This window comes from Olea europaea, chromosome 10 (genome assembly GCF_002742605.1).
Source record: "Olea europaea var. sylvestris chromosome 10, O_europaea_v1, whole genome shotgun sequence".
NCBI classification, from domain to species: Eukaryota; Viridiplantae; Streptophyta; class Magnoliopsida; order Lamiales; family Oleaceae; genus Olea; species Olea europaea.
In genome coordinates, this window is record NC_036246.1 from 41,392,039 (window position 1) to 41,403,905 (window position 11,867).

The 11,867-nt window shown below is 34.2% G+C and overlaps 3 protein-coding genes across 3 annotated transcripts; 1 reads left to right on the forward strand and 2 right to left on the reverse strand.

The window, feature by feature from the left end:
• Window positions 1–4,665: 4,665 nt before the first annotated feature.
• Window positions 4,666–6,778, reverse strand: LOC111400678 (exocyst complex component EXO70A1-like; the record flags this gene model as incomplete). Its single annotated transcript, XM_023028071.1, has 1 exon — window positions 4,666–6,778. A coding segment is annotated over one exon (1,692 nt), but the record flags the coding sequence as incomplete, so codon positions are not given.
• Window positions 6,765–8,392, forward strand: LOC111402294 (pentatricopeptide repeat-containing protein At2g20710, mitochondrial-like). Its single transcript, XM_023030477.1, has one exon. It carries the CDS (start codon window positions 6,804–6,806, stop codon window positions 7,968–7,970), a length of 1,167 nt encoding a protein of 388 aa, XP_022886245.1. The 5' UTR covers window positions 6,765–6,803; the 3' UTR covers window positions 7,971–8,392.
• Window positions 8,393–8,939: 547 nt separating this feature from the next.
• Window positions 8,940–9,938, reverse strand: LOC111402295 (E3 ubiquitin-protein ligase RMA1H1-like). Its single transcript, XM_023030478.1, has 2 exons — window positions 9,835–9,938; window positions 8,940–9,695 (listed from the first exon to the last, which is right to left on the reverse strand). The coding sequence occupies exon 2, from the start codon at window positions 9,664–9,666 to the stop codon at window positions 9,049–9,051; it is 618 nt and encodes a 205-aa protein (XP_022886246.1). The 5' UTR covers window positions 9,667–9,695; window positions 9,835–9,938; the 3' UTR covers window positions 8,940–9,048.
• Between the last annotated feature and the right edge of the window lie 1,929 nt (window positions 9,939–11,867).

The window sequence follows — 11,867 nt, forward strand, 5'->3', positions numbered from 1 at the left end:
ATGTTTGTTACAGCTGCAGCTCCTTTAATCTCTGATGAGAAAGAAAAAGAGAAACAGGATATTAGCTATTAACAGGAAACACCAATAGATTGAATAGTGATTTTATGAACATAAAACACTTCAACAGATCAATTCTTCTTGTGAAAGAGAGATGGTTTTAGAATCCATACCAGCTCTGTGTCTTTGGGTCCTGCAAATGGAGTTCTTGGACACAGATATTTGTGCAATAGGAAAGTTAGATAGAGAATAAAGGTTGAAAAGTATGGGGAGTAGTTGAGGGGTTTTATAGCTGAGGAAAATTTTGTGTGGCTAATGGCTATTTTGTGGGCCAAGGATTGTAAATTTAACTTTTAACATTTTATTTGTTATTATTTTTATAGTAAAACGTATCATAATTGTTTTATTTTACTGATGAGTAAGGTTACAACCCCGTTTGATCCTCATTAAATTTAATTACATTACATTCCATCTTTTTCCTCCTATTTTCAACCACACAATCTTCCATAAAATAATATTACACGTAAATCGAAAATTTTTCCTTCTTTTTCAACCTCTCATTTTTCTAAAAATACTATTCCCCCCATTTTCATTTTCAGAAAATGGGGGCCAAACATCTTACAAAAAAATTCTAGTTCTTTGACTATGTAATTTCCGCCACTATTTAATTGATATGTATATTATTTATCTCTGACTGTGTCAAATATAATTTTCACGTTACCTAAAATCAGATGGAAAATTGTCAAATCATCTAACATTTCTATCTAATTTAATTGAAAGACGTGAATTTTAACATTTATATCGACAGTGTCAATCATCTGAATATTCAAATTACATATTTAAGTAAATTAAAATTTCATGATCTCACTTTTAAAGGTTAAGAACTCATAACCATGCTACACGAAAAGTTGAAAATTTCAATCCTAATTTTTTCTACTATTTTTCATAGGTTACCAAAGTGAAATATACAAACAATTTATAACCTAGAATTTGATTTAATTTGGAAAATGCTGAATTTTGGGGTACCTTCATTTGCATTTCAAAATTATGACGTGTTGCAAAATCGAAACTTTTCGTGTCATTTCAATATTATAATATAAAATGAAAATTCATCTTGTATATGGTATATCAAGTTTAACAAGCTCTTGTTTGGTAAAACTTTTTTTAGATCTTAAACTAATCAAAATTTACTCTTAATCACATAATTTCATTGGATCCATAACTTTTCACTTTTAGCCCCCGTTTGGTCTCATTCTTTTTTTTTTTTCTATTATTTTCAATCACAATTTTTCATAAAATACTATTACACGTAAATAGAAAACTTTTCATTCTTTTTCAACCACGTATTTTCAAAAAAATATAAAATTTGAAAATAATGGGGGCCAAACAAACTTAATAATAACACACTTTGTGAATCTTTCCAACTTGTAATCTCAAAACAAATAAAAACTATATCAAACACGACTAATAGTCAAACTTCTACATTTGATTGTCGTGAGTTGATCGAGATAAATGTAAAGTGATTATTAAATCCAGAAAAAAGATACATTTTCTTGTATAAAAGTAAAAGATTTGAAATGGATTTCACACATCACTACATCAGCTTTGTTTTATTTTAAAATAAAAAATTTGAAAAATTGATCGAGCAACAAAATCAACATGGTTGCCTTTGGACCCATTTTTGTCAATTATTCAAATGATGTTGCACATTCCACGCTGAATGACTTTTTGGCCTTCTAGATTTACACATCATCACGCTGCTCTTCTAGATTTAGTAATTAATTATTGACATTAAATGAAGAAAAAAAATAAAATAAAAATAATAAATTAATAACTAGTTGGAAGATTATCGGAGACTTTATCACTCGATGTGTTGTAACTTCTTAGGGTGGTTGTAACCATATATTACATTTATACGTATTATAAATAAGTCTAAAAGGAAAAAAAACATCACATCACTATAATTTCATCTAGAAGCCAACAAATAATAAGTAACTGTTATCATGACCCATGGACCATGACTAATTAAATTAGCTTCATAGGGCAATTATCCAAAGATGTGAAAAAATTATTTTTAGAGTCGAGGCTACAAGGAATGTATAAACTAATGCTGCTTCAATCGATCGTTAGCTTTCAAACATTTTTGTTCTTTATTTCTTTGAGAATCATCTATCAAATAAAGAGCGGAAGCAAAAAAGCGATGATTTTCAAATCTACTCTGATACTCATATAAAATTCCACCGAAAAAGGAAAATAGAGACGTAAGATACCAAAGTGTTCTTGAATGAGACTGTCTATCTTCTTTTAGTTAGATCTACAGTTTTTAGAGAGTTAAGATCTATTGTCCAATTTGTTGTTCAACCAATTAATTATTGACGCTTCATTTTTAAATTAACATGTCATCTAAAAATTTCCCTCATTAACTTAATCACCACTAACCCACAAAATTGATGACATGTTAATTTAAAATGACGCATAAATAATGAATCCAACTATTCATACTCCTTCTAGTCTTTTGGAGAACGGTAGAATGTTGGATTATCTCTGCCTTGTTGTGATAGGAGGCTGAAGGGTGATCGATCCGGTCAGTCGAAAAATAGGTTAACAAAAAAAGGTGTCTCTGGTTTGGTGTAACTTCTTCTTTTTTTCGTCTGAATATTAAGGACTTAAGACCATTCCAATGCTCCTCTGTGGGCAATAAAAGTTGGACGGCATATCTCAACTTGTTTTTGAAATGCGCCAAAATTTAGAGTATGTTTGGTTTCAGATTAAAATCTGATTTTAATCTAAATTGAAGTTAAATAATCAATATTAACCATATCTTTTATGGGTTCTACAATTTTTCAGTCACACATTTCAAAAATTTCTATCACAATTTATTAAAAAAATCTAATTTTAATCCCTACCAAATATCCTCTTACTTGAGCGTTCAAATCTAGGTTGATAGCAACAAAAACATATTCGAATAAGGTTCTAATACTATGCCATTCATATATAAAGAGGAAGAGCAACACAAACAATGCATAGGCACTCACAATAAATTTATTTTAATAGTAAATATTTTCAACATAAAGAGGAAGAGCAATACAAACAATGCATAGACACTCACAATAAATTTATTTTAATAGTAAAAACTTTCAATATAAGGATTGAAAACCAAAAATATTAATATATTCTTATATTGAGCTTTTTTATTGTTATAAAATGCTTGGACTTGTTAATTTAACTATTATTAAGCATTAATTAATGAGCACCCATAGTTAATTACGTAAATTGTACGATAGTTAAGAAAGTGCTTTTTCGACTTTTGGCTTCTTGAAGCACGCCATAGGCTTGGGCTATGCTATTTGACGTGGCCCCGTTCAAGTAGCTTTATTCTTATAGGCCTATCTTTCCATCATCTAGTCACAATTAGGGTTGTCAATGGATCGTATCTGCACAAATTCGATCTGATCCGATTCGACGGATATTTGAATGTTAAATCCAAATCCGATTAGTTATGTTATTGGATATCTGATCCGATGACCCGATCCTAAATTGAAAAAATTAGAAAAATAAAAATAATTTTTTTCATTAAAAATTATAGCCTCAACAAGATTTTAATTAATTATATATTTTAAAAAATATTTGAACGATCTTGATGGGCTCACTTATTATATTAGAAGGCCCAAATCTTTTTTTTTTTTAATCCAAGTTATGCTTTTTTAAAAAGTGACACCTCTTGGAATGTTTTAGAAAATTCCAATGAGTTGTGCTATTTGTACAATATTTTGTACAATTTAGTTGACAAACTGCCGCCCCTCCAATAGGGGCCGCCACTTGGCCCCCTTGTCAACTAGATTGTGCAAAACATTGTACATCTAGCACAATTCTCTAACTAGAATGAACACTTTTATAAAATTAGCCAAACGGGTCTCAAAATCTCATTTTGACTTTTTAAAAACCATGTCAAACGGACCCTCAGGGGCGTCCTGTGCAAGTCCTTTGCAGCTTTGACAGAGAAAATTCCTCTGGTCTAATCTAAGAGGTCAATTTTGGGTATTTGGCAATATGACCCGTGTTTGAACTAAGATAACTATCACATATTCTTGTAATACTTTTCAAAAAACTACTCTCCTTTCCAGCAATTCAATGAACATTTTCAAGAAGTCATTCCAAGTTTCGCTTTCTACCTCTTGTTATTTAAACTATAGAGAATTATAAAGTACTAAACTCAGAAAGAACAGTCTGCAAGAAATCTTGATGATGTCGTTGTTTCAAGTTTCATCTAGCATATGAGTTCGACATCAAGGATGACATCTAAGAGTACACAATAAAATTAGGTAGAAAAATCCAAAATCAAAAACAGAAGTTCCATTTAAGCAGGCCAGAGGAAGTCACCTATTAGCTCCGCAAATTGTGCGGTCAAACAGGTACCAAAGAGAATGGCCATGGACTGGTCCTTGAGGGGAAAAGTCCATAACCATAGAAACTGAAGCTCTATAGAACTATTTAAGAATAAAGAGAGAGAAGTAGAAGAATTTTACATCCCGATAACAAATTCCTATTTTTATTCTTGTTCCCTATGATCAAGAGTGGGAAGCTAGGACAGTAGGCATCTGCAATAAATTCTAAAATCATAGTGATTTCCTTTCAATGAACTTACTGATGCGGAAATAAAAAAGAATGGAACCACACAAGATACTTGTTTCTAAGATTTAACATTTCCGAGCACATTGTTCTGGGATTGCTTAAAATCGTCAATATTCATCTAAATTCTATTATTTCGACTGTGAATATTTAAGAAGTAACACAAATACAACGATAGTCATATAAACAAATGAAACAAAAATAAAAACTGAGAAAGTACAAACAAGACATGCTTACAGGCAGAAGCATTCAGGAAGAGAAGCAATGGCTACCCCAAAAGAGTTAGAATTGGTTATACTGTTGCTTGATATCCACTGTGAGAAATTTATGTGCTGATCTCTTAAAAGAATCACAACCTCAGCTAATATTGAAGAAACCAGAACCTCCTCCTGGACGCTCCACAAAGAATACAAAGAATGATTTCCTACACGGTAAGGGGGAAAACTCAATTTCATTCCGCTTATTGAGATCTCCTTAATTGAAGGGACACCGGGTGTCCCTCAAAGAAATCCAGGACTGCATTCTCAAGGTCCTCTACCGAGTATTTGATGTAATTCTCCGGGTGCCTTCCACTCTCAATATGGCATCCAAATCGTCCAAGAAAAGATCTATAAGCCGGAATAACCTTATCGGCTATGGAAATCCTAAGCTCCTCGCGGAGCTGAGGGTCGGGTACCATCCAAGTGGCCTGAGTCTTGTGCACCTCCTCAAACATACCATTGAACGCCTTAAACCTCTCTCTCAAAGCACTCTTGGACACACCAGATGAAAAACTCCCACTCACATGCAGTCCCTCATCTCTCAAGCAATACAAGACCTTCATTAAGGTCGACCGCTGGTAACTAGTCGCGGCTAACCGGTATTTCCCAGTCAACTTTTTCAGATACTCGTCCCCAATCATCTCCCTCAACTCAGGCGACCCTTTTATCTTTTGAACAATATAATGAACATTATTCATGATAAACAAGTGAGATAAGGATGCATCCTTATAATGCTTAGATTTATCCTCCAAATTAAACTGCAAAATCACAATTATCCAAATCAAATGAAGAGACAATGGGGTTACCTCTCCCTCAAACTCCAAGAAATCCATATCTGGCATGTTCATATCCCCTGAGTATCTCGAACCAGTCGAGGGCTTAGATACAATTAATTCAAGCAAAGTCTGCTTATAATCCGATATCAAACTAATATAATTCATCACATATCTAGTCAAGGGATGAAGAGTCCCTCCTGGCACCTGAACTCTTGATGGCTCCTGAAGAACCCTATTCTCAAATTCTGATAGTATCCCTCTCGAGGCCTCGGCCAACCTAGACAATATCTCAACCGCCCCGACCCTAATCGATTCGGTGGATTTCGACTCGAATACAATTTCAATATCAGGCAATAAATCAGACAAAGCATCATGAAGATCCAACATCTTAAACAATTTCTCAGGTGATCTTCTACTAATACTAATTGCTTCCGCAAAATTAAACAACTGAGCTGCAGGACCTTTAATGGTTTCCATAAAACAAGCATCATCAGTAGAAGTACCCAAACCTTCAAATATTTGCTTGCACTGCATCTTCTCACTCGCAAAAAGAACCCGAACACAGATTTTCGAAGCTCGAATCCACCTCCGGATCTTCGTCTCCAGAATCTCCCACTCAAGCCTCTGTATATCCCCGATGCTCAATTTCTCGATTCCTAGCTTCTTGAGGCTCGCGTCCACAGCAGATTTTCGTACGCTTCCGTATACCTGAATACACTCCCTCAAGTACCCGGCAGCAATCATTCGCTCCGCTATACAACGCAGATCGTAGATAGTTTCAGTTGGTACGAGATCTACCTCCCGAATACTACTCGTAGACTTGTAACTAGAGCTTGTACAGCTACTAGTGCTCTCTAGATGCTCCAACTGTTTAACAAGACTCCCCTCAATATCGTCCTTAAATTCCACTTCCTCCGAGTTCGAGCTAATAAACTCACTGCCTTCCGAAGTAGAACTTATTGAATGATGCGTGGACGAGTTACTGAACTCGGTGAGTGACTCATTTTCAATTGGATAAGTATTTGAAAGGAGGATGTTACGAAACTCGTCTTCAAGCCGAGCCATGGCGATCTGAAGGGCGGAGGAGGAGCATGAATTAACTTCGTGAAGTTCTTTTCTAATTTTTTAGGTGTCTCGCTGGATGACTGATAAGAGGCATTTTCGTACATCCCATTTTGATGCTGCTGTTCGACTGAAATTGATTTTCAAAGTTTATGGCTTAGAACACGCGGAGAAGTTCTTCAATGAGATCCAAGAAAACTTGAAAACTTTTGATGTTCATCTTGCTCTTCTTACCTGTTATGCCAATGCTAGATCCGTGGATAAGGCAGAAGCTATTATGCAGAAAGCTAGAGATTTGGGGTATGCTAGTAGACCATTATGGTACAACCTTATGATGAATCTTCATTATCATTTGGGAAATTCAGAAAAGCTTGATGATCTGATGAATGAAATGAAGTCTAAAGGCATTGATCATGACCACTTCACGCTTGCTGTCCGCCTAAGTGCATATGCTGCAGCTTCTGACCCTGATGGAATTGATAAAACTGTACGAATTTTGGAATCTGATCCTCACGTCTTTCTTGATTGGAAGACCTATGTTATTGCGGCTGAGGGATACTTGAGACTGGGCTTAGTGGACAAAGCTTTGGTAATACTGCAAAAATTGGAGGGGAAGTTGGCAACCACCAAGAAAAAGGATATTTTATTTTTCTTCCTCCTCAAACTCTATGGGGAAACTGGGAAGAAAGATGAGTTGTACCGAATCTGGAACCTGTACAAGCAAAATGAAAAGGTTATCAATAAGGTTTATATAAGCATGATGCGCTCATTGATGAAGTTTAATGATATTGAAGGGCTTGAGAAAATTTTTAATGAATGGGAATTGAGTGGATTGTCCTATGATTATCGGATCTCAAATTTCTTGATCGATGCTTATTGCAGAAACGGCCTTCTAATGAAGGCGGAAGACATTATAAACAGTGGATTGGCTAAAGGGGGAAATCCTCTCGTAATTACATGGTGTCATTTAGCAGCTGGTTATCTCAAGGAAAATCAAGTCCCTGACACCATGGAAGCATTGAGGAAGGCAATCTCGTTAAGTTTTGCAAAATCAAAACCGAGCAAAGATTCCTTGACTGCATGTCTGGAATTTTTGGATAACGTTAAATATTTGGAAAAAGTTGAGGAATTCACGAGGTTCCTAAGAGCAGAGAATATTCCTTCAGGAGCCATTTTTGACAAATTGTTTTGTTTTATCAAGGATGGGACATTACAAACCTTTCCACAAGATGAAAAGGAATTGTGAGTATGCGACAGAAGACGAGTAAATAAGTGAAAAAGCAAATTTGAAACTCCTTGCTGGCCTAACAGACATTATTCTCACGGGGCCTCTGTATGAAATGTACGCATTGACTTGTGAGAGATACGATACTCTTGCGGTTGACATCTGATCTGACTGACTGACTGCTACATGATAGTAAATATGGCTCTCTTATCATTTTTCTTGCAGTGAATGTGCTAAATTTTATACTGTCAACAATTTTTGTCAAATTTATTATCTTATCAGATGAAATGCTCGGAGAACTGAGTTTTTGCTATACCCTAAAGAACTATCTGTTAAAGATTAGCTTATATTCGAGAAGTACTGAGGGAAATTTACACTTTTAGTTGTGATAATTGCTTTCTGGAGCATTCTTTTAATTGGACTCCCCATTACCTTTTAATATATTCAGTCTTTATCATATCATAAAAGATATTTCTTCTTGTCATAGTACCCTATTTGCTTTTCCAAATTTCTAATTGCTCGCCTAAATCATCAGACTTTGTTATCCAGAGCTTGCTAGGAGTACATAATGGGAGCAATAAAAGTGTCCATTATGGACACCCGGTGGCCCCCTATTGGCCGGGTGTCCATTATGGACACACTTATGGCTCCCATTATGTACAAGGAGAATTATTCTTGTTTTCCCTGTTAAAAGATGATGCTGTTTAGGCCAATTTTCGGTTGAATTTGAACCCTCAGTTTGTATATCCCTTGGCTGCTTTATTGCTCCTACTATGTTCATCACGATATATTTGTATAAACTAAACATCAGTGGCAATGTTCACCACGATATGTAATTTTGTTTGAATTTGGATCAAGATCAGAGCATTAACCTGAATTGATCTATATCGTGATGAACATTGCCTCCGAAGGACAATGGAACCTGAATTGATCTATATCACGATGAACATTGCCTCCGAAGAACAATGGATAAGAAATTATTGCAGATAATTCAGTCAAATAAGTGTAGATCTGAATACTCTTTGTGTATCAATAGCTATTATATAAATCATGCAAACTTTATACATGTAACATAAAGGGGCAGCAGAAATTCCTAAGACTAAAATAGGAGAAGGCACAAAAGATAACAGCAGAAGAGGAAAATCGAAATTCTATTGAGAGATTTATTAGCCTGTAATTGCTGCCTTCTTAATCTAGGGGAACTATTTCCCACTAAGTGGTACGAGTTAGGATACCAGTATAAACTCTCTGAATTACCAAAAACTCTAGCATAAACCATCTCTCCATACATCCCTATCCCGGGATGTGAAAGATCGAACTGAGACGAAGGATCTCCTTCGTTACCGGGATAAGGATCGGAGGAATTGTATAGATCTTGCGTGGAACGAGCTGGTGGCCTAGGAGGGATGTTCTCGCCCTTGTCTTCAGTTTCAGAGAGGCATTGGCCGCGGCCATATAAAGGAACCATGGTTTTATCGGAGATTTCGGTCTTGCAAACTGGGCATCTGGGCAGGTGCTGGTCTGATTCAAGTGAAGCACTCTGAAACCACTTGTAGATGCAGGGCCAACAATAGAGATGGCCACAAAGAGTAACAACAGGGTCACGGGCGAAGTCCAAACAGATACTGCAATCAAAGCAAGGAGAAGTCTTTTCAGAGTCTTTTGCTACAGAAGGTAGGGACTTCCATTCCTGCATAAAATATTGCTCAAATGCCATGTTTGTTACAGCTGCAGCTCCTTTAATCTCTGATGAGAAAGAAAAAGAGAAACAGGATATTAGCTATTAACAGGAAACACCGACAGATTGAATAGTGATTTTATGAACATAAAACACTTCAACAGATCAATTCTTCTTGTGAAAGAGAGATGGTTTTAGAATCCATACCAGCTCTGTGTTTTTGGGTCCTGCAAATGGAGTTCTCGGACACAGATATTTGTGCAATAGGAAAGTTAGATAGAGAATAAAGGTTGAAAAGTATGGGGAGTAGTTGAGGGGTTTTATAGATGAGGAAAATTTTGTGTGGCTAATGGCTATTTTGTGGGCCAAGGATTGTAAATTTAACTTTTAACATTTTATTTGTTATTATTTTTATAGTAAAACATATCATAATTGTTTTATTTTACTGATGAGTAAGGTTACAATCCCGTTTGATCCCCATTAAATTCAATTACATTACATTTCATTTTTTTCTTCCTATTTTCAACCACACAATTTTTCTTAAAATAATATTACACGTAAATCGAAAATTTTTCCTTCTTTTACAACCTCTTATTTTTCTAAAAAATACTACTCCCCCCATTTTCATTTTCAGAAAATGGGGGCCAAACGGGGGCTACATCTTCCAAAAAATTCTAGTTCTTTGACTATGTAATTTCCGCCACTATTTAATTGATATATATATTATTTATCTCTGACTGTGTCAAACATAATTTTCACGTTACCTAAAATCAGATGGAAAATTGTCAAATCATCTAACATTTCTATCTAATTTAATTGAAAGACGTGAATTTTAACATTTATATCGACAGTGTCAATCATCTGAATATTCAAATTACATATTTAAGTAAATTAAAAATTCATGATCTCACTTTTAAAGGTTAAGAATTCATAACCGTGCTACACGAAAAGTTGAAAATTTCAATCCTAATTTTTTCTACTATTTTTCATAGGTTACCAAAGTGAAATATACAAACAAATTATAACCTAGAATTTGATTTAATTTGGAAAATACTGAATTTTGGGGTACCATCATTTGCAATTCAAAATTATGACGTGTTGCAAAATCGAAACTTTTCGTGTCATTTCAATATTATAATATAAAGTGAAAATTCATCTTGTATATGGTATATCAAGTTTAACAAGCTCTTGTTTGGTAAAACTTTTTTTAGATCTTAAACTGATCAAAATTTACACTTAATCACATAATTTCATTGAATCCATAACTTTTCACTTTTAGCCCCCGTTTGGTCTCATTCTTTTTTTCTCTATTATTTTCAATCACAATTTTTCATAAAATAATATTACACGTAAATAGAAAATTTTTCATTCTTTTTCAACCACGTATTTTTCAAAAAAATACTATTCTAACCATTAAAATTTGAAAATAATGGGGGCCAAACAAACTTAATAATAACACATTTTGTGAATCTTTTCAACTTGTAATCTCCCAACTTGTAATCTCAAAACAAATAAAAACTTTATCAAACACGACTAATAGTCAAACTTCTACATTTGACTGTCGTGAGTTGATCGAGATAAATGTAAAGTGATTATTAAATCCAGAAAAAAGATACATTTTCTTGTATAAAAGTAAAAGATTTGAAATGGATTTCACACATCACTACATCAGCTTTGTTTTATTTTAAAATAAAAATTTTGAAAAATTGATCGAGCAACAAAATCAACATGGCTGCCTTTGGACCCATTTTGTCAATTATTCAAATGATGTTGCACATTCCACGCTGAATGACTTTTTGGCCTTCTAGATTTACACATCATTACGCTGCTCTTCTAGATTTAGTAATTAATTATTGACATTAAATGAAGAAAAAAAATAAAATAAAAATAATAAATTAATAACTAGTTGGAAGATTATCGGAGACTTTATTACTCGATATGTTGTAACTTCTTAGGGTGGTTGTAACCATTTATTACATTTATACATATTATAAATAAGTCTAAAAGGAAAAAAACATCACATCGCTATAATTTCATCTAGAAGCCAACAAATAATAAGTAACTGTTATCATGACCCATGGACCATGACTAATTAAATTAGCTTCATAGGGCAATTATCCAAAGATGTGAAAAAATTATTTTTAGAGTCGAGGCTACAAGGAATGTATAAACTAATGCTGCTTCAATCGATCGTTAGCTTTCAAACATTTTTGTTCTTTATTTCTTTGAGAATCATCTAT